At 34.6% G+C, this 24,220-nt stretch overlaps 1 protein-coding gene across 9 annotated transcripts in view; it reads right to left on the bottom strand.

The window, feature by feature from the left end:
• NOL4 (nucleolar protein 4) overlaps positions 1-24,220 on the bottom strand; it is a 410,102-nt gene that overhangs the window by 292,251 nt on the left and 93,631 nt on the right. For 5 of the 9 annotated variants that reach the window (XM_082354303.1, XM_082354305.1, XM_082354308.1 and 2 more), the window contains exons 2-4: positions 23,797-23,946; positions 3,586-3,697; positions 2,435-2,547 (exon numbers count right to left, since the gene is read on the bottom strand). In XM_082354303.1, coding sequence (XP_082210429.1) covers positions 2,435-2,547; positions 3,586-3,697; positions 23,797-23,946 — 375 coding nt within the window. Of the gene's footprint in view, positions 1-2,434; positions 2,548-3,585; positions 3,698-22,751; positions 22,854-23,796; positions 23,947-24,220 lie in introns of those variants that run through there. The other 4 variants (XM_082354304.1, XM_082354310.1, XM_082354311.1 and 1 more) reach the window with 4 other exon arrangements.

Here is a 24,220-nt window from a genome sequence, read left to right as displayed (position 1 = left end):
ATGGTATGTGTATGCGTGTGTATGTACACACACAACCATCTGAGATATATGTATATATATGTGCGTCTGTGTAAAAGGTATGTGTGTGTATGTTTAAGAAGAGCTAGACACAAAGATTGAGGCTGCAGTCTCTGTTCTATAGAATGGTTAATACAAACTGCACACTATGGCTAATCAATGTAGCTAGTGTGACTAAAGAACTGACAATTTAATTTTAGTTAATTTGAATTAATTTTTATTAAATTTAAATATCCCTGTATGTCTAGTGGCTACCATGTTGGACAGTGCAGATTCAACATTCCTCACTGTTGGATATTTCCAACCATCACTATTAGCAATACAATAAACATCCTAACACTTAAATTGTTTTGTGCATCAAATTCCTTAGTATAAATTTCTAGTCAAAGCATATAAATAACTTTTTAAAGTTTTAAAATAATTATTGCCAAACTCTCCCCCAGAAAGTTTGTTATGGTTTAAACTCTCATCAACAGTTTGTTAGAAGGTCAATTGACCTTACTTTGGATACAGTATTTTGTAATTTTAAAGGGATTCCCATTCCTGGCCTTCTTTATCTCTCTGAATAGCATTTAGTATTGTCCTATATACATACTTTCATAATTTACTTCCTTTATTGTCTAGATAAGCCACTAGAAGATAAGCTTAATAAAGGCAAGAATTTTGTCAATTTATTCACTCTTTTTCTCCATTACCTATAAGAGTGACAGTTACAGAGAAGGTACTCAATAAATATTGATTGAAGTAATTGAATAAACATTTATTAAAATTTAACTTATCACAAAGGAATATCTTACTTGATTTCCATTTTAACATGACTTATCTTACTTAACTACCTTCCTTTCTTTCAATAATCACAATTTCCAAAATTTCATAAATAATCTAACTCATCATTTATCTGAATAGTTTTAAGACAGTGTACACCCAAGTTAGCATTTTTGAAATGTAAGGATAAGAGTTATTTTCCTAACCCAGTTATAATTTAAAAGGATCTGTCTCTCTTATGTGAAACACTTAGGATTCTTTAGAAGCCAGAGGATTTAGCATATGTGGACTCTATTGTTGGCACAAAGTTGATCTTCCTTTTTGGCCTAGAAATAAACAGATCAATATCTAAATGAGCTTCCTACAAATAATTTGACAGCTTTAACTAGTTTATGAGTTTTTTAAAAGATTTTCAATTATGTGATGACTCATGGGAATAATATTTTTATTCTCAGGGATGGATAACCAGTAATATTTTCTTAATTGTCTTTCCTGTCTTTGAATGATTTTATTACTAGTTATTCAATCATTTATATACAGCTATCTAATAATATGGAATCTGATACTGCCACTGCCCTAATACAGATATTCTTACAGAATGTACTTTTCATAAAATCTTGAGATAAAACAATTTTTATAAACATAGTTTTGAGATTAAACCTGCTCACATAAAGAGGAAAATCAAAAATTTGATTTGTGTTTTATGAACAAAGTTAACAAATTGTAAAATAATTTAGTAATATCTCACCAAATAATGCTATATTTAAAAATAAATATTTAACCACATTTCCTGTTCTAGAGAAATTTCAAAAAGGAGAGAATGTATTAGCCTGAGAAACTATTCCTAATATAGTTACTCTGAATGTGTATATTAACTAATGGCTACTAACTAGTTAGAAAGGATTTACTAAGCCCATATTGTTATAAGTGTTTTGGGGAATATACACAGGGTATATATATATAACTTAGTCCCTCCCTTTGAGATACTTCAACCAAACTGGTGAGTTAATTAATATCTTAGAGAAGAATATTAAACAAATATGCATTTAGTATCTAATATACGCCAACAAGCACATTGCTAGACTCTTACTATACAAATTAAATAATTTGAAACATCAAAAAATCTCTAGTTAAGAAGAATCACCACAAATTGTTGAAAATGCAGAGAAGTAGACAAACAAACACTTAGGATAATGATTAACTGAAAAACAACTTTAAAATATACACAAGATTTGGATGGTGGGGAAATGGTTATATTTGAAATACCTATGAAATTGAACTTTCTGATTTCCAGGTAAAATAGCCTTAGTACTAAAACTTCCCTAGATACAGACTCATTTGGAATACTTTGCCCTGAACTTTCTAGCACTTTACCTAGGTTAGCTCGATGGTGGGCTATTAAGGAAAATGAATCTTTCTGGGGAATGAGCAAATTCCCACACAGCAGTAAGGCAGAAGTGGTAAGATAGGGTATCTCTGTTGAGGACTAGAAATTTCTGCATATTTCTCTATCTGTGCAGTCCTAGTGACACTCCTTTCATTAAAAATAAATAAATTACCATCTTCAAAATGCCGTCATGCTTAACATGATAGTCATGGTTATCAAACTTCATTCTGACTTGTGACATAAGTATAGATATTTCCATTTTACCTCATCTTGCTGTGAGTTTAGCAGCTGCAGTTTCATGTGCTTCATATAGGCCATGGTAATTGGCATGTTGTAGTCAATCATGCTGGTCACCAAAGTGGGAGGTTTTCCATTATCTGTAATAAAACATTTTTAATGGGTAATGAAAGTGATACTGCCTTCTACCTGTAATTTCAGAATGATCCAATTTGTTCAAATTGAAATAAGATTCTAGATACCAAGTGTTTAGGAGATTGGTAGCATTAGAGATGGATCGTAGAAAAAATAAATAACTGGTAAGATTCAACAAAGGTGTTTTGGGACAAATTAGCGCTATGGATAAATTTGTTATTTCTAACTACAAGGGGAGATTTTTGATATCCTGGATAACAATGAGTGAAGCTAATCTAGTGATTAAACAAAATTATTGGTATTTTTGTATTTTTCTCCTTTGCTGCACACTTACAGCAAAGGAGTTTTTTTTTTTTTTTTTGGTCGTGCCGTGTGGCATGAGGGATCTTAGTTCCCTGACCAGGGATCAAACCCGTGCCCCCTGCAGTGAGTCTTAACCACTGGACCACCAGGGAAGTCCCCACATTTGCTTTCTACATGGACTACTTGAGCTCAAGAGGAAATTTACTTTTTATTTTTTGCTGTTCCACCCATCCTCCAACACAAGGGAATAGGCTAGCCTAAATGTATCTTTGAGATTAATCTCTGAGAGAAACTCATACATTAGGAAAATAATCCAAATAATTTGTAATGAAAGCCAAAGCCAAATTATAACTTTTCTGTAAAAATTTTCAGTGAAAGAACTCCATACTATTCATTACTTTTAGAAATAAGAAATTGGTAGATTTAAAAGAACACAGATGGAACATCAATTTCCTTGCTGAAAATATCTAAAATACCATGAAATACACACAATAAATGAAAATTAAACATTATTATAGGAAAAAAGTTATTTGCTACAGTCAAAACTGCTTTTCTTCTGAGAAAGGACACTGAATTGCTTTGTAGTGAATCTTCAACATTCACTGTCTCCTGCTTGAATACATGAGACGATCTGACTTGTTACACTGTTTCTGTCTATCACACTCTTATAAAAATGTGGGATATAAATTGCCATTATGAATGAAATTACTTGAAATCTCACTATTTGACACTACAGCTACCTTTATGATCTGTTCCATCTGGGTTTAAATGCATTCTTTTCTGGCACTCTGAGCAGCTCATTAGAAACCGTGTCACCGCTTCTCTTGGGAGGAAGGCATAGCTCTCTGAAATCTGAAATGATTCACAAAATAGAGGTGTTATTATATAAGCTGACTGGGCATGATTCAACAGAAGTGATCATTGTATTTCCAAATAAGACGCATTATTCCATAACGGCAGGAAGCACAATGAAAGCATGCATTGCGTACCATGCATCATTTCAAGAAATATCTATCCAACTGGATTGCGTGTCTCGTAATAATCGCTAATAATGCAATGTGGAGGAAAAAAATCAACCACATCTGGATGGAGAGCTGTTGATATTTCTGCATTTCTTTTAGGAAAAATAATCACAGTGTACAGACACTCTAGTGAATTTTCCTTATTAAAATTTGCCCACGATTGTTTTGGCAATTAAACTTATTGCTGGCACTATTAAAATTTGATCCAATTTTACATAGATTTTAAAAAATTTAGCCCCAAGGTGAAACAATAAACTTCGGATTTTGCAGTAATAAGCATTTCTTCCTTATTGCTTTTCAAAGTACTTTAAGGAAAAATAAAAAATAATCTGAACAGAACTCATGTATCTATTTACTGCAGCGAATCATCCCTTCCACAGAAAATGACACACTTGGAATGCATTCTGGCCACCTATTTCAGTTGTTATTTTATGTCAGTTTTTCATAATTTATGTCCACAATAGTTCACATTGATTGTCAGAGCCAGCTTTTCCAGTGCCCTATACAGAGCTTCTCTTTTCAGAACCATGATCTAGAATCAAGTTAGAAATCATTACTCTTGTCAGTGATTCTTTAAATATTAACTTTTCAAAAACCAAGGGATTTCTCTCAAGAAAGCAAAGATTTCTGAAGTGAAACTGATAGATTGTTAAACATCTCTAAATAAAAGCTGATGGTGTTGCTAAGAAGTCTGATGCAGGGCATTAGTTTCCCACCATACTGGCACTGACACTGGTCCATGAAATATGAGGTAAGCAAAAGGAATAAGTGAGTTGTAAATTAGACATAATTGCCATAGACGATTCCTCAGGTGCACGCAGCGCTGTTATGAACGTTGATATATTTTAAGCTTGTAGAAGGAAGGAAAATATGCACCTTGCATATAATTGAGTACAAATCTGCACCAATTCCATTAATGGTGATGGGGTTAACTTTTGCTGGAGCACAGCATCGAGGAAACCTCACATATTAAAATCCAAAATTGTAAGGCATATTTTTCCCTGAATTTCATGTGAAAATCAGTTCACATCACTTAGCCTATCTCTTTGACTCTCAGGGAAAAGAGGCCGTAAGAGAAGGAACAAGTCTACAACTAAAAATCTGCCACAGATGATGCATACACAGGTAATCCACAGTCAACTCTACTGGGATTGGAATATGAAACTGATTTTTAATATAACTATCATTTGTAAATTAAGGTGTTGTCCAGTTAAAAAAAAAAAAACAAACTTCCTTGTACTATACAAGGAATTGCGGGAGAAAAGAAGCAAAGCAATTTGAAAGTATTTCATCAAAATATTTTATATTAGCTATTGAATAAAGAAATACATAAATGCAATATAAATGTTCATTCATTCTCGCTCACTCTGTCTCTTCACACACACACACACACACAAATTTGATTCCTATTCATCTATTTTTACAGAGGGAACTAACACTTTAGTCTGATTTATTTATCTGATTAGAGATCATTTTTTCTGACTCTCTGAAAACCTATTTTACAATAATTCAGAAGTTGAGTCTCTGAATTCATGCCCAGTCTGACACTTCATATTTTAACTCACATGGAATTATAATCCATGGGAACTAACAGAGCTGACCAGTAAATTCATTAACAAACGGGATTTGAGAAGAATGCTCCATTGATTTTCATAGAGGATTTCTATTAAGGCTTTTCTCTCCTTATATAAAAGAGAAACCATCAATTGAAAAAAATAGCCAACTGGTGGAGTTAAAGAGATGCTGCATTTGCTTCGACGGTCCTGATGCTCTCCACAATCTGCTCTTTTCTCAGTGCTAATAAAGCACTTATGTAGAAATCCCTTCTAGAGAGCTTTATCATTGACCTGACTCAATTGTATTATGTGTCCTAGCACTACTTAGCTCCAAATCAATTTTTTCTTGGAATCGTTAATCATATTATATTTCCTTTATACTTTTACTCTGAAAAACAGGTTACCTGTATTGACCACAAATATGTTATATAAGTGGATAAATATGCTATGTGTACATGTGTGAATGAAATAATATCAAGTCCCACCTTGTATCTTAGAAAAGATTTTTTAGTAAGTATTATATCACATTGTTCTCTGTGGTCTTATTCTGGGCATGTCACTATATGTTATATAAGTGGACAAAATCCCTTATTAGGGGGTACTTTCTTGGTGTTCAGAACCCATTTATAGGGAGACCTACTGAGACACTCCGCTCTCAGCAGATCTTTTCTACCCCACCTCATGTTCACTGAGACCCAAGGATCTCAGAGTCTTCTTAGGCACAGGGAGAAGAGACCCTCACAACAGGCTCTTCAAGTCTCACACTCATTTCTTTTCTTTTTTTTTTTTTAGAGGGAGTATTTTCTTTTTAATTAATTAATTTATTTATTTATTTTTAGCTGTGTTGGGTATTCGTTTCTGTGCGAGGGCTTTCTCTAGTTGTGGCGAGCAGGGTCCATTCTTCATCGCGGTGCGCGGGCCTCTCACTGTCACGGCTTCTCTTGTTGCGGAGCACAGGCTCCAGACGCGCAGGCTAAGTAGTTGTGGCTCACGGGCCCAGTTACTCCGCGGCATGTGCGATCTTCCCAGACCAGGGCTCGAACCCGTGTCCCCTGCATTGGCAGGCAGATTCTCAACCACTGCGCCACCAGGGAAGCCCCTCACACTCAGTTCTGAAACAATATTTCTCCTGCCATGGAGGTGAAGAGGGAAAATGATTCCTTTTTCTCTATCTAGGCTCTTTCCTCTCCAGCCTCTTTGAAATTAAGGGTCCTGGGCAACCTTCACTGCTGAAGTTCTCAGAACATTTTTAAACAATGAGGAGATGTCCTTTAAAAGTTCTGAAATTATGGTACATTTAAATAATTGCATTTCACAATTAAAGCCCATAATGAAATACTGTGGTTGGTCCTGTCAATATCCTTCCATGACCCCATTCAGAGATTATATGGAAAGCCTACACGAAGACTCTTGAACTTGAGGCCTGAGCTAAATGCTCCTCTGGCTCTTGCTCTAATGAAAGGGTCTGTTTCTGTGAGTGTTTGAAATGCTAAATCAACTTTAAATAGATGTTCATAAATGGTGATAAAATCAGGGACGTGTCCTTCTAGGCTGCCTATTCATCAAAGTCCTAACATTCTTCATACAATATGTAAAAGCAGGTGCAAATAAAATATAGAAGGGACGGAAATTGCAAAACATGTTGATTCAGATACTTGAAACACCGTTCTACTAACACTATAATTAATGATATAAAATGCTATAGTCATTCATAAATGTCTATTTCCTTGACCCACTTTTCAAATCTAAACACTTCTCTGTTTCTAAGACAGAAATTGGACTTTGAATATACAGTACAGAACATTTCTAGAACACTAGTGAGGATAATATTCACTTGAAAAATGCATTCTTAGAAATATCTTTATATTTGGGAAAGATAGAGAGTATTTCCTTAGAATTGGTTTATCAACACAGAAATGCTGCATCTTGTGAGTAATACGAAACAAAACATCACATGAATGGATATTAATCTTGCTCCTTCTGAATTAAACACTAAAACAAACAAACAAAAGACAACTGACATGGGACAAGCCACATATATTGCCTGTAACAGAAATAAACAGCCAAAGGAAGGACTAGAACATAGCCATATTGAATCTTATAAACCAACGACCTCACACTATTTATCATGTAAATAATTGTGAGGCATCTCTTTCTTAGAAATGTTATTTTCTATGAATCCAGACTTGTTTTCTTCGATTTATGTAATAGTTTTCATCGGGGTTTGCATCCATTATTTTAGACAGTGGCTAAAATAGATTTTACAGTAATTTTTTGACAATGGGATCCACTGGTATAAAGAGGTTAAATGAACTGCCATTGTTACACAATAGAGGGCAAAGCAAAGAGCTGCAACTTGAACCTGGATCTCTCAAACCCTGGTCTGTTTCTATACATTGAAGGGACCATGGTGGGTTCATCCAACAGACAGATTAGACAAATGCATAGGGTCCAAGGAAAGCAGGAACATCAAAATAGATTTTTAAAAAATTTAGTATTTAAAAAAAAAAAAAAACCCAAAGTATCAAAGTGTTACCAAAGTCAGGACTTGGGAACTTCTTCTTTTTCTGCTATCACTGTTATTTTTTATTATAATAAGTATTATAGCTACAAAGCTCTATACGATACACATATTACAGAATATTGAGCAGAGTTCCCTGTGTTATACAGTAGGTCCTTGTTTGTTATCTATTTAAAATATTCCTGAAACTTGAGTTGTGCCTGAAGATTTGCTGTTGTTGCTATTTTTTAACTTTGAATTAGCTATGGTTGAGGGGTGGGGTGGAAATGCTGTAGCACAACACAATTTTTTCATTGCTTATCATTTCTAAAGACCTTAATTCAACTGTGTATTAGACAACATTGATACTGTTTTCAATGAAAATATTACATTCTAAGTCTGTTAAGACTGGAATTCATCAGTAATGCAGAAATAATAAATTGCATTATCATCCTAAATTAGAAGTAGAAATCACCTCTCCAATTAAATAATATGGTAATACTTCTACATAAAAATAATTGAACTGAAGCATCTTTTGATGGACTAAGCAAATCAGCATCTAGAGCAAAGATAGTATGATATTAGTGATCTAATGATAAACCTATCCACCTGAAGAGGGTATCATGATTAAATCCCATAAGGAGCACTGCTATTGATCTTGCACTTGTAGGTTAAAATAAAAAATTTTAAAAACTAATGGAAATACATTTCTGAAAAGTTTACTGACAAATATTATAGTTGAAAGGAGGATGAGCATTTTTACCTTGCTAACGTCCCTGTCTTCTGAAGGAAGAAGAAACAGTATCTTTTTAAACACTGCAGTTATAAAACCAAATTCTGGCAGTTCTCAAGTGCCACTCACCTTCCCCTCAACAACTTGGTTAAGGTAAAACTGTAACTTATTCAAAAGAACTGATATTTAAAAAATCAATCACAGTCAAGTTAGTTTGCAAATCTCATCTTATAAATTTGATACTATATATAATTCCTAAAATTTTCTTACATTTACTTTTGAATAGCACAGTTTTATCTCCAGAAATGTCTCCTTTCTTACTTGGATCTGAACATATGAAGCAATATAAAATTAGAAAAAAATTTAAAAATTAATTAATCAAAATAATTTAATAACAAATTGTTCCTTTGTTGTACATTTCCAGACTGTGTGTCACAATTACATGATGCAAGTGTATCTCACTAACTTGAGCCATTAGGTTTTATAAATTAAGAGCAAAATTGATAACAGACAAAAATTTTGAAACAGGACTGCTTGTCCTGTCCCGCTTCCTCAGTCCCAAGCATTCTTCCTCTCTAATTTTAATGGTGTTTAATTTCTGAGCATTTTGAATAGAAAAGCCCTCAAAATTGACTCAGCTTGTCCATAAACCTGCAATTCTCTGGCTCCTGAAATGGTAGAAAATTGACAATTCTCTAAATTAGGATTCTCACTAACTATATGACAACTATTACTTGCTTTGGCTGTTTTACACAAAAGGAAATGCTTCCTAAAAGAGTATACATATGTTTGTTTCCCACTGATTGAGTGCTTAATAATAATTATGCCAAGTAAGAATTTTATATGGATTTTATCATTTAATTCTCACATCAGTCCCAGGAATAGATTACTATCATCACCATTATAATCTCTGTTTAACAGATGAGGAAACTAAGCTTCAGAGAGGTTGTATAATTTGTCAAACAAGGAGAAGAGACAGGACTCATGTGATAATCTGGTTTCAGAGCCTATCTTTTATTCACTTTTAATCACCATATTTTATAGCCTCTCCTGGTCATCGGTATTAAAAATGAAAGAGACTGTCTCATCCATAAAAAGCGGGAATATTAACCTTACAGCATAGGTTAATTATACTAAAATGTTTATAATGTTCCCTGGTGTGAGATTCTTTGTAAGTATAAAATGCTCTGACTGGTTTGAGGTGACCCTTTTGAATACAAGGCCAGTCAAGGGCCCTGTACCTTGTCTCAGGTTACAGAGTTCCACAAGAAGCACATCAGACTGTGCAGTTACAATACAGAGCTCCACCTGGAGGAAATTAACTGACCATCTGTCCTGTTCCAGCAGAACTGACTGCTAAAGTAATGGCTTTGATGATGGCCATTCTGACTGGTGTGAAGTGATACCTCATTGTAGCTTTGATTTGCATTTCTCTAATGATTAGTGATGTTGAACATCTTTTCATGTGTTTGTTGCCCATCTGTATGTCTTCTTTGGAGAAATGTCTATTTAGGTCTTCCACCCATTTTTTGACTGGGTTGTTCGTTTTTTTGATATTGAGCTGCATGAGCTCCTTGTATAATTTGGAAATTAATCCTTTGTCAGTTGCTTCATTTGCAAATATTTTCTCCCATTCTGAGGGTAATCCTTTGGCAGTTGCTTCATTTGCAAATATTTTCTCCCAATCTGAGGGTTGTCTAATGCTGGAGAAGGTGTGGAGAAAAGGGAACCCTCGTGCACTGTTGGTGGGAGTGTAAATTGATACAGCCACTATGGAGAACAGTAGGGGGTTCCTAAAAAACTAAAAGTAGAACTACCATATGACCCAGCAATCCCACTACTGGGCATATACCCAGAGAAAACCATAATTCAAAAAGATACGTGCACCCCAATGTTCATAGCAGCTCTATTAACAATAGCCAGGACATGGAAACAACCTAAATGTCCATCAACACAGGAATGGATAAAGAAGATGTGGTACATATATACAAGGGACTATTACTCAGCCATAAAAAGGAACGAAATTGAGTCATTTGTAGAGACGTGGATGGACCTAGAGACTTCATACACAGTAAAGTAAGTCAGAAAGAAAAAACAATATCGTATATTAACACATATATGTGGAATCTAGAAAAATGGTATAGATGATCCCATTTGCAAAGCAGAAATAGAGACACAGACGTAGAGAACAAATGTATGGATACAAAGGGGGAAGGGGGGGTGGGATGCACTGGGTGACTGGGATTGACATACATACACTACTATGTATAAAATAGATAACTAATGAGAACCACCTACTGTATAGCACAGAGAACGCTACTTAATGCACTGTAGTGACCTGAATGGGAAGAAAATCCAAAAGGGAGGGGATGTATGTATTTGTATGGCTGATTCATTTTGCTGTACAGTAGAAACTAACACAACATTGTAAAGTAACTATACTCCAATAAAAATTAATTTTAAAAAATGAATAAAGTAATGGCTTTGCAATAACACTGTAACACTGTAACAACCAGGAACTAAATGCAGAGGACTTCCATTTTTAATAGAATATACAAGAAGGAGTGTAAGTAGACTATTTCTAAAGGAATAAGACTTCTAATTGTTCAAAGAAATTCACCAGTAGAGAAGTTATTGTTGCTTTAAGATTTGAACCTAACACATGAGCTGAAATAGAGACATCACATGACATGGGTAAATCATGAGCATTAGCAAAACAAAAAAAGCTAAAATCAAAAGATTTATCAACCAAAATCACACCATTTTGTCCTAAGTTCCCTAAGGTCTTAGCAAAAGGAAAAATCATAATTAATGTTACTAAATATTAGTAATTTGGAAAAGTAGCAGGCAAGTGCTGAATTTCATTATAAGTAACATTCCTCCACAGCTTGATGCCTTTGTCTATAGTGTGCTCCATTTCAGACACCAAGCTTTAGAGCAAAATAAAGTTGGTCTAATCACACTCTTTTTAAAATTACCTTCTCCACCTTTGCTCTATAAAATGAATTTAGAAAATAGAAATAACACCTTTATTTCACTGGAATAATAACATTAAAACTTTTTGCCAAATATCATGCAGTACACTCATGGAAGAATTTGCCTTCAGGGCCAAATTTTTAACATTTTCTCCTGTGAAACTCTTGAGATTATGAATAAAGAAATAGTCTCCTAATGAAATTTGTTTATCATATCACTATTGTGATATTTAATATTTAATACTGTGATATTCTATCACAAACCACCTGCAATGTACATAACTGGATAACGAAGCTGTAGAAAATTTATTTTTAAAAACTAATAAAATTAAAATGTAATTGAACAGAACCTATAAATCCAAACGGTATTAAAGACCTCATATGTCCTGATTCACAAAGACACCATAGTCCAGAGAGACCCCTATCTAAGGAAGGGAAGTCTTGTTTATGGGCACTATCTCCAGTTCAACAAGGGCCACTCTGTCTTTACCTGGTTTATACATTTTATATTTTTGAATACATCTGAAGAGAGGGAATTAGGGAAAAAAAATGCATATATATATATACATATATATATATATACACACACACATATCATATACATATAAAGCTTTACAAACACTATAACATTTGGCCCAGATATTTTTATAGATGTGTTACAAAACTGAAAAGTCCAGCCAATGGTTTTCTCTTATATTTATATGGATTCTCTTTTACCCATTTCATGCATGAGGAAAAGTAAGCAGCGAACATCATTATACTTCTCCAGAGAAATTTATTAATCTGGGGAGTTGCACATGGAAACAGTCTTACAAAGATGAAGACATTTTTCATCTAAACATTTATTTACTGAACAAATATCTATTAAGTGCATAGGCACTATAATTATCCCTGAATACTGCGAGATATGGTTCTACACCACTAATGTGCCCGGCTATATCAAATTATTGGAATCACCTGTTGGTAATTGTTTGGTTAATTTTGAAGAGATTCCGAAAAATGCTTTGATCAGGACTCAGCATAAATACTCTTAGGTTAAAAAGTGTATTCATAGCAATAATCAATTACACAAAAAGCCAGACATTTGGCCTGCCTGATCAAATTTGCATTTACTCTGGCCCTCAACCATTTTTGCTTCCAAACCCTAACTACTATTTCAGAAAGACTTCCTGTTTAATTGTATCTGTTTGACCTCTAAACATCTGATAAATAACCAAATGAATTCCTGTACCTTAACAATATCTCCAATACTGAAACTAGGATGCTGCCAGATTTGCACTTCAGCTCCAAACGTGCCACTGCCCCGCTGGTGGCAGATTCTCACGTTTTGGTTGGGTTCCTAACAATCCTGAAGTATCGCTTGTTTTGCTGCACTCTGGTACTGTTATCACCTACTCCGACATGCTATTTTCAGTTCATATCACTGTCTACTATTTCCCTTCATTCCTCTCTGAGTACTTTCTATATATTCAATCATCACACCCATTCATCAGCTTCTCCTGTCTTTTTCATTTAGTTAAGGGGGAAGGGGGGGCCTAGCCCAGTCTGAAATATCTTGGGTTGCTTTTTAAAGAGTATTAAGGTTCCTAGATAAAATACAACACACACCATTAAATGTGAATTCCAGATAAACATGTGATATTGGGAATAACTTATATTAAAAATTATCATTTATCTGAAATTAAAATATAACTGGGCATCCTGTATTTGTTAAATCTGACAACCTTATATGGTACATTTATCTAAGATGAATGAAAATATGGGTTAGAGCCCAAAGATAATCTTAAATTTGGAACAAATTGTTATGTCAGGAAGATCTAAGAATATACCAAGAGCAGAAGTGAGAAGCAGGGTAGGTAGAAGTGATTATTGGGCATCTGCAGGCAATCTGAAATCAAAGTGCCCATTGAAAGCAATATTATCCAACTTTTTAAACCAACAGCACAGGTAGAAATATATTTTATATCATAAGCCAGCACATATACACATTTCAGCAATAAAACAGACCATTTCTATTTTCTTCTATTTCATTTTTTAAAGTTATCACAACCCATTAAATTGGCTTGAAAACTCGCTAATGGGTTGTGATACATACTGTGAAAAACACTGGTCTAAAGCAGAGGGATGCAGCCTGTCAGTCCAAAGGTATTTGCTGTGGTGTTGAGAGAAGATGGTAGTTATGCGGTCAAGTTTGAAATGAAGGCTGCAAATTCAAAGGAGGTCTAAAGCAGGCAGGACTATTATTAGACAGTTCGGGTCAAATTTTAGACAGCTAAAAGCAAGCTGGAAATCTGAGGCAAATGCATCAAATGAAGAGAAAAAGGAATAAAAAGTGAACGAGGTGCAGTCTGAATCCTCCAGGGATAGGGTAATGGTACAAGTGCGAGGCAAGAGGCAAAGCCAGTGAACCTGGGCCAAGACACAGAAATCTGCTATATGATGAAAAGAAACTAGAGGAGGAAAACAGAGAGAGGTAACAGCATTCCAGGGCAACATCGTATGAACTGGGCACCACATCACCATGCATTAGTACATCGAGGTGTAGGCAAACAAGAAATAGAACGTGATTTAAGTCAATTATAGCTAGTTCCTTTTATTAGAAATAGTTTTTGCTCTGCTGATAACACTTCAAATTTAGCTATATTGCTTTGCAGAAAATAACTTTATTTTCTATTGTTTTATCTTACTTATAATGATGAACATCTTTAACTTGGAGTTGTATTTTACAATTATTAAAACAGTCATCAACTGAGCAAATGTGACAATATCAAAAAGAGAGAGAGTCCAATAATCTGGAGGTACGTCTCCAAAGTTGTGGGTAATGTTTTTGTGTCTCTTTTTATGTTAGAATAACTGGCTGTTAAGGAACAGATTGTCATAACAGAGAATTCTTACATTAGATGAAAAAATGAGCAGATGGGCACTGAAAAAGTTTTTCTTCATACGTGACTCCTAATAGTAAAATAAAGAGAATTTTTAAATGTTGCATGTAAATAAAATGACTCTGCAAAGCAAATATTTATACAATTACTTGCAGCATGAATAGCTACATTAAAATATACAATTACACACATGGAAGAGTGGGGAAATGACTCCTTCTCTTGATGTTTCCTGAAAAAGGTATATTCTGTGATATATTAGTGTTTTTGCTGGGGCTTAGGGGAGAACAAGTTGAATCCAACCTTTCTGGTCTAGAATTCAGTGGCATGTTCAAGCTCTCCTGGGCTCCTGTTGCAGCTTCCTTGGTTAAACATTACCCTCACTAAGCCCTGCTAGGTGGTGGGAAGACAGCACTTCTTTTAAAACAGGTAGCCAAGAATACTGCTGCCACAGTCACTTAAAGCAGGCAAGATTTAGCCATCTTAGGGGAAACGGAAGAAAAATGGAGGTTAGGCTTCACTTTTCTAGGGAGTGCAGTGAGTCGCACAACCCTCATATGTTTGTGAAAACTACAGAGTCTGTGAGATGGTAATAATGAGATAATGGATGCAGAATTCGTTGTCTAGATTCTTCAACTGCTCCACAACTGGCAAATAATGAACACATTTTTCTGAGATGCCAAGTAAAGAACTAGCCACATGGTTTCCTTTGGAAAACGTCTCTCAACTTGGGTGTTTACTGTGCTCTAGAGGTTGCAATAGGGAAGAACAAATCCGGCTCCATATTAGATCTGCTCCTTTTACGTTAACCTTTGTGCTCTGTTGCCGGTGCTTGGTCATGCTGGCCTTGCGCCTTTAGTAAAAGAATGTTGCCTATAGCCTGAAATATACAGGATAGCCTATTCTCAAGGCTCTGACCTTTAAGAGTCCATTCATATAGAGATAAAAAGTTGCAGAACAGAGCACAGCATTTGTCTTGTCGGAGGTTTGCAGAAACATCATAACCTGACCTAAGTGGACTGCTACAAGAACAAAGGAATCCGACACCAAGAAGTTTGCAACAACTAACCACACCCCTCCCTCACCTTGCCTTTAAAAGTGCTTTACTGAAACCCTTCCAGGGGTTTGGGAGTTTTGGGGCACAAGCTACCCGTCTCCTTGCATGGGCTTCCAATAAACCTTTCTCTGCTCCGAACTCCAACGTTTTGGGTTTTTTGGCCTCACCATGTGTCGGGCACATGAACCTGTGTTCAGTAACAAGGTGACTTTTGAAAACGGAATAACTGGGACTTGTGTTGCTGCAACTTAGACCCCAGGGGTTAAGAATAAAGCTCTGAGTACTTGGGGCAATGCCAACTGTCTGACCCCAAAGTCTATAGTGCCCTATTGAGAAATATTGCTTTAGACTACACAAATAACTATGCAAACTAATGGATACATATATCACGTTCATATGTTCTCCACTGAAGAGGTAAAACACACCAAGACAGAAATTTCTTGGTCCAAATTCCAAATTCTCAAAATCTGTCTCTTTCATGATTCACCTCCCTTCCGATTGCTCGGGTTAAGGAGCAGAGCAATGCTCAAATACGGCTGTGATGTGGGAGAGGACATTCCCAGAAAAATGAAGGTAGAGGAGAGGACGAGGAGTAGAGCAGATAAACATAAAAAACAGGTAAAGGCTTGTCGCTTGTTACTTATGATGAACTGACTAAAACTGCAGCAGATGAAGTTAGTGAATAACACTTTCAATTCTGGAAAAGTCATCAATGAAGACATGGGTGCGTGTTATCCTTGGGCCACTGGGGATCACAGATGATACAAAGAAAGAAAAAGACCTCTCAATATCTAGTTAATAGAAAAAAATCTGTTTACAGCATCTGTTACCCCACAAACAATGCCATATTTTTTAAAATATCACATTGCCTCACTATCATAATATCATGTTTGAAGCAATTATTAAGTTAAAACCTTTACATACATTATTTATGAGCCTCAAAGCAACCCTAAAAATAACACATGCCCAAATCACACATATAGAACTTACCTAATCAGGATTTGAACCCAAGTCTAGCTGACATCAAAGCTGGCACCATTTTCTTTCTATTACTTCACACCAATAGCCCATGTCCTAGTCCTCTTTCCTATTATATTTTATCCCAATTAAATACATATATAGGTATTTATACAGGTGCATATACTGTAAGAAATTCAGGAGATTTTATTTATTACATCATCACAGTACCCAGGAACCTCTGGATCTGAAGAAGAATCACCCACTAGTAGGTACTAATCTTCCAAGTAGTTTTAAAAGCTGCATTGCCACATTTTCACCACAAGGGTGCACTGAAGTAGCAATTTATCAGGCTGGACATGAAGAGTTAATGCTGTTTCTCCAAAAGGTTAATTCCCTTTCAAGGAATATACCTAGTCACAATAATACGAAAATTATTAATGACAGGGTTTGTGACATTAGTTGATGATAAACTGGTTTGGGTGAGTTATGTCTTTTGACGGTCTCTACTACCTAAAAGAAAGGTTCTGAGTATACAGGATTTGTACTGTTACTCTGCTCACCTGTGATAATTCTCACTACACCTATATAAGAAATAAATCAATTTTGGTGAATGGCAGAACACTATTCTTCTCTTTTAAGATTGTTATTTAATAACTCTAATTCTCATGCCACTGATTTATTTTTTCCTTCTGAGGTGATTTTACACATCTGACTTCTTAGTCTGAATAATATTTTTAGTTATCTAAAACAATGAGGCTGTTCCTACATAAATGTAGGTTTAATATTATGTGTACCATGTTTAATAGCTGTTCAATATTTAGCCAGAATCACCTTTATAAAACCTATTATGTGTGTGGGGGGATATGTGGATATGGGTGTGCAATCTGATAAGAAATAAACCAATGTGTGGAAATGTAATTGATGTGTTTACATCCTGCCTCTAAGATGATAGCATAATTTAATGCAGCATCAAAGTTTTGCCTAAAAAGCAAGGGGGAAGCACTTGTGTTAAATAATTTTGTTACCTTATTCATAGCCTGCAAAATTGCAGAAATCCAGGGTGCTGTTCAAGGTAAACATGAGTTGTGTAGTGCAGGGTCTTTACAGCCACGGGCTACAGCTCTGATCTTATTTCATTATCTCTATTTATAGTAACATCTTTATACTACTTAGTTGGTATCAAAAAGGCAAGGACTTCACAGAGGTGAAGTAAATTTTTTCCTTCAACGAGTATCTGTGGAATACTCTACCATAAGATGGTTCTTTTACTAAGCTGTGATTATACAGTAATATGAGAAACAGACATGGTCCCCCACCATTAGGGACTACAAGATTTTTTTTAACTTTGACCCTAGCTATAAATAAAGAAAAAAAAGAACAAAATTTTGCCATTTGCAGCAACATGGATGGACTTGGAGGGCATTATGCTAAGGGAAGTAAGTCAGACAGAGAAAGACAAATATTGTATGATATCACTTATGCGTGGAATCTAAAAAATACAACTAACTAGTGAATATAACAAAAAAGAAGCAGACTCACAGATATAGAGAACAAACTAGTGGTTACCAGTTGCCGGGGGAGGAGCAATATAGGAGTGGAGGAGTGGGAGGTACATACTACTGGGTGTAAGACAGGCTCAAGGATGTACAACATGGGGAATATAGCCAATATTTTGGCTCATCTTGAGCCAAAGCTCAAGATATTGATGAGCCAATATCAACTCATCTTGATAACATGAGTTCTCAACTTCTATAAGATACATGCCAAAGGCTATTACTCATGATGCCACACTGGGATTCACACAAAAATCAGGACGATGCTATGCTACTTGGAATATCAGTAGGTCTATGTATGGCATGTCACACAATTCTTTCCTATCTATTCTTGAGTTAAACCCAGCTAAATATGAGAGACAAACACATGTACAAAATGATCATACAAAATGTCAATGACTGCTATCAGCCTAATTTATTCTCTAGCTTCTCTTGCCCAAGGATATTTAAAGTCCATATAAAGATATATAGGTCAATGCTTTAATCCAAAGAAATTAAATTCTAATTGTAAAACTTGAGTCATTGTGATAGGGAAGGGAAATATATTCAGAGAGCAAGGCGTTCCTGGTACTAATCACAGAAATAAATATAACCCCCTATATTTCAACAGTGTCTCAGATTATAGGACTATAAGACAAGCAACACTGATGTTCACAGGATCATTTATGTTTACAACGAAATTTGAGGTGTGGTCACATCTGTTGCACTGCAGCTTAAAATCACATTATAACTTAAGTAGCCATCCGTTGACAACATGGTTCAGATTACTGCAAAATTTTTAACAAAAATGGAGAGCAGTGAAAATCTGCTGACACTTGAGAGTCATTTTTATGGCCTTTCTTCTTATATCACTATTTTAAAATCCTAGATATAGGAGGTCTAAGGACTACAGATCCTTTTCGTGATTATTACCATCATCATTATTATTATTTATAGGAGAGCTCTCTAGATGATAATGAAGCCAAAATCTTCTATCTCTCTGCTATGCTCATCAGCCAATCTGCTTTTTCAAGAGCGGGAGGCATTTCCCTATGTTTGAACATTTCTTGTGCCAACCTATTTGCTCACTTTGGTTACTATTTTCCTTGTGCCCCTTCCACAGTAATGGCTCCACACACACCATGAAAACTGCTGTAATTCCTTCAGAGCTGGGAAAAAAACAGAAATATAGTCCCCTCATTTTATATGTGCGAAAACTGTGGCCTAAGTCAAAAAGAGGGTAAATTAATTGCTAGGAACTCTCGAATTTTAATTTAGTGTTATTTTTTTCACACCACAATGGCTGCAAATTTTGGTCATTGGCCTCATTCTAAGTTGACAAGAATTCTGGGAATTTTGACATAGCAAACTAGCCCAAATGGTGCAAGTTAAAATACCCCATTTAGCAGTAGAGACACTGAACCAATAGATATTAATAAAACAGAACAGGATAAAATGACACTAACTGAAGTTTTAAGGTTAAGAGTTGTAGACCTGCTAGCATAAAGACTTTTCCTTTTTAACATTCAGAGTAGGGATACAGACATTCTCCCTAATATATTATTTTTCTGCAGCATGTCCCTGGAAAGGAATATTCTATTCATATTGAAAGCAAATTCTTGAAAGAGATCCAGTTTTAAAATTTTTCAGAAAAGCAATTTAAAATTAACGTAAGACTGAAACTTGGGTAAAAGCAAATGAAATAACTGAAATTCTCATAAACTTCATCTAGCAGGAGAGCTCCTAAACACAGGTACCCTGGCTTCTTCCATGCTTCCCTTCAGCCCGGTCAAAGCTTGGAGAACAGTTACACTGTGGACTGCCAGAGATAGTGACATTTATAAGATGTACATAAGAGAATGCCTAAGTTATTACTATTCCTCTCTCTCCCAACACGGAGGCATTGGGGCAAGCAGAAGAAATTACATCCATAATTATAATTAGGGCAACGATGGAACTATGTTGATTGTCCCGTTTGTCCTTCTACCTGGAACATGACTAGTGATTGGATAAAGGAGAAAAAATATTATTCAAAAGTTGACCATAAGGAAAGCACTTCATGCATATTAACTCATTTATTTGGCCACACCATGCATATCGTTATCTCCCTCTAAACAGGAGGAGAAAAAAAGTAAATAATTGGCCAAAAGTGACACAGATAGGAAGTACTAGATTTGAAATTTGAAACTGAGTTTGTCTGGCTTCTAGCCTATTTTCTTTTAGCTGTAGCATATGCTCTCCACTCAGAATTAAATGAACGTAATTATTGGCAGCTATGTATGTGAGTAATACATGTAAACTTACTGTATCACACCACAAGTTGTGTGTGTGTGTACATATACACATATATATGCAGACTGTTCTCTCCACTGAAAACACTGACTTTCCCTGCTAGTTCCTGGATTTCCACCAGTTACTTTTATTTTACATGTAGCAAGAGTTTCGAAACTTTATCTTTAATCGGACCATAACTGAAGAAACCTTTCTGGAAAGGCAGCTGTGCTTTAGCCTGTGATGAAATGCAAGACATAAAAGACAACTAGAGAAGAGTCATATATTCCCTGAAGGTAGAATTCAGACAATAGCTGAGAAAAGTTAAGGACTGGAAGACAACTTCCTGCATTCATGATTTTTTTTTAAACTATGTTACCACATTAATTTTGAAGTCACTTTCCAAATTGCTAAGCATACTTGCATTCAATTTTCAGTAGAAAGATATACTTAAGTTCAAATATAAGTGATATCTGAATGATTCACACTTCCTCTCCACTCTGTTAATGTAGATAATCAACCCAAAAATATTGAAGGAAATACATTCAGTGCACCAGTAAAGGTTAATATATACACAGGGACAAATGAAGGGGGGAAGAAAAGACCTAAAAGACACTAGAATTCAACAATGACTAAAAAAATTACTTATGATAGCCTTTACATATTCCTAAAATGTGTCATTTTATGTGGATTTTTAAAAAGAGCTCATGAGTAACAGAATATACACCCTCCAATTTTTTTCTCTAGTCAGATCAGATTGCAATAAAATTTAAGTTGTATAACGACTAGATATTTCAAGGAATGATATACTGCAGATAGGTAAAAACAAATAGCATTCAAAAGTTAATCCAATATTAAAGGACCACCATTTCCTGCAGAGTGAAAACATAGAAAGATTTGCAAAAAAGGCAAAGTAAATAAAATGACCGCTAAATCTATTGGTAATATTATCAAGACAAAATGACACGTTTTAATGATTAGTTGTATAAGTATGGTTTCTTGGCCATGTAGGATAAGGGAGAAAAAGAAAGTCAATAATCATGCATGCTCTATGAGCTAATGTGTTAGAAGTAGGAAAAAAATATTAATCTTAATGGGAACCATTATAACTGCAATAGGTATCTAGCTAATTCTACCAGTGACTAGCCAATTCCAGCATTAGTATTGAGAACTAAATTCTGATCCAACAGTCTAGGGCCCTAATAGCACTACACCATTTCATTTCAAATTGCATTTAGTTTCATGCCCCATTAGTTGAACATTTATATTAATTTTAACATTAGACTTAAATTCATTGTGGCGTCATGTGCACAGTTTTGCTGGCAATGAAGCAGTGTTTTCTTCCTTTTTTTTTCTACGATCTATTATTACTCCATGAAATGGAAATGTTCTCTAGTTAGGATTCAGTTGAGAAATACCAGAAGGCAGAAGGTGAGGCCAGAAGAAACCTTCATGATATTAGGAAAAGGTGAGAGTACTTATATGCGGAAACAAAAAATAAACTTGGGAAAGAAAAGAATCTTCAAATAGGACATTCTCAAGAGGGAATGGATGATATTTCAGATACTATTTATACATTCAAAGTTGGTATCCAGCCCTACCCCAGAACGCAGAAAACATCTTCAAAATGTTAATGCAAAATGATATATGTTGGAAATGTGTTTACCAATTTATTGGAAGTGTTTAGCATGCATTATGGCAGTGGATCAGATTCTCTACATTTCATTTAGGAAAACACCGGGTGAGAGACTTGGGTTTATGTCATATTTCTCTTTTAATTAAAGGTCTCTAATAAGTGGATTTCAAAGATTAAATCACTTTAAATTGCTTTTGGCACCTAAACAGATTTGGCTGCCACACTATTCCTGACAGTGAAGCCACTTGTTTTTTGTTGGTTTGTTTTCATTGAATACAACTGAACTTATGTATTCCTACCTTACAAAGTCCTATCAAGTTTAGGTAGCTATTTTGTGAAAACGAATTATCATAAGAGTACACAGTTAGTGATATTAGTAGATCAATATACAGTTTTTTTCCCTATTAGTATCCAGAGATACAACCCTGGCTTAGGAGGCAAGCAAAATGAGTATGTTCAGTAACATTAGTCTACACAAAAGTATCTTAAGAAGCTAGGTCATTATCATTAGTCATGATAAAGATGTCTCCTCAGATATGTAAGTCAAAAGAAAGTTTATGTGGCAGAGTTATGTAAGGAAACTTACAATAGTGCCTGCCCACAAACCATGCAATTTGGAAACAGCCAAGAAACAAAACCATAGAGAAGGAGAGATAAATACAACATGTATTAGGGGTTATTATGCAACTATAAAGATTCAATATGACCCTGGAGATATAGCAAAAAATAGTTATGGAAAAGAAGCTATTTCTTATGCTCAGTAGCTAATTTTCAAACATATGTACCTGTATTTGAAACTTTGAGCATTTCACACATTTTTCTGTATCTGAAAAAAAAATGGATCCAGACTGATATTGTGTATAAATATAGCTGAAAACAGTTAATATAAAGGTAGCCAAAAGCAAAGTTCAATAAGAATTCTAAAAAAGGATATTATTCTGATTGCTGATAAAGTATTTCTGATGTACACTTTGCTCATATTGGAAAAGAATAATTTACTGTTCAATTTTCCTAGAAAGGATGAATTATCTATAGTAAGATGATTTCATAAAATGTTTAATTAAATAGAAAACTAGATTAAAGTGTCTAGATCGAACAGTAAGTATAATTAAAAACTTTAGAAATAATATATAACTCCATTTTGACAATATATATTTCAATATCTAACAGTTAGTTAATCTGTTTTCTAGATAATTTACAATAAAAGCATTGTATATTTTCATTTTTAAATGTTCAAGGGCACTAGGCCTATGAAAATAACACATATTTTTAAATAACTTATACTGGAAAATTAAGAAAGGCATACCCTTCAGGGCAAATGTATTTAATATAAGGTAACATAAGAAAAGCACATAAAATTTTCTTATTCATGTGACTATAAGTATTAAATAAGAAATACCTGAACATATTAATATGTTTTGAAGGGGAAGGACTGTTAAGACAATAGTGGTAGTACAAAAGTTCATATGTTCCAGTAGATAATTTATATATTATGATTTGAACACATATTATATATTGAATATATAACACAAATAATCTTCCCATTTGTGGGCATTTCACTGGGACTACCACATTTTATGCATATTTAAAGAAAAGAAAATGATAATGCTAGAAACAGGTTTCTAGCAATATATGCAATAGACTTAGTGAACATACAACCAAAATAGAATTCAATAATAATAGTTTAAATGTTGGGTGTGACCATGATATAGTCTAATTTATGTTGAAGATAGAATACTCATAACTATTTAACCCATCTTTAATAAGCATATAATATCAAATTTCAAAATGCATGCCTTTTTCTTTTCTTTTTTTGTTTTTTTAACTTACTGCTTTGTAAGTTCTCTTTTGTCCAGCATGTTTCCGAATTTGTTCTCCATTTGGCCCTGTTTCCACATGCATTGAATAGATAATGTCAAAGAAATCTTCAACCACGGCTACCCGCCGCAAAGATAGCTTCTCATCTACCCCTACGCCATCCTGGAAACAAAACCAAAACAAAAAACACAAAAAGGCACAAGATTAATAAAGAAATATGGAAATATGTATTTAATATATAAGGTTGACACAGAAAGTTCATTAGACAAAAACATTTTAATAAACTGATCCAAATCATCTAGATAGTAAAGTTCAAAAAATTATGATTGAATATCTCATCATTTTATATATTATTTACATACAAAACTATAAGAAACATGAAAAAAGATATTTGGCATAGTTAATCACGTTTACCCATTAATGCCACCTTTTATAT

The sequence above is a fragment of the Balaenoptera borealis genome, assembly GCF_965194805.1.
Source record: "Balaenoptera borealis genome assembly, chromosome: 14".
Taxonomy (NCBI): domain Eukaryota; kingdom Metazoa; phylum Chordata; class Mammalia; order Artiodactyla; family Balaenopteridae; genus Balaenoptera; species Balaenoptera borealis.
The sequence above is the reverse complement of the archived record's forward strand: the minus strand, read 5'-3'. Positions and strand labels throughout refer to the sequence as shown.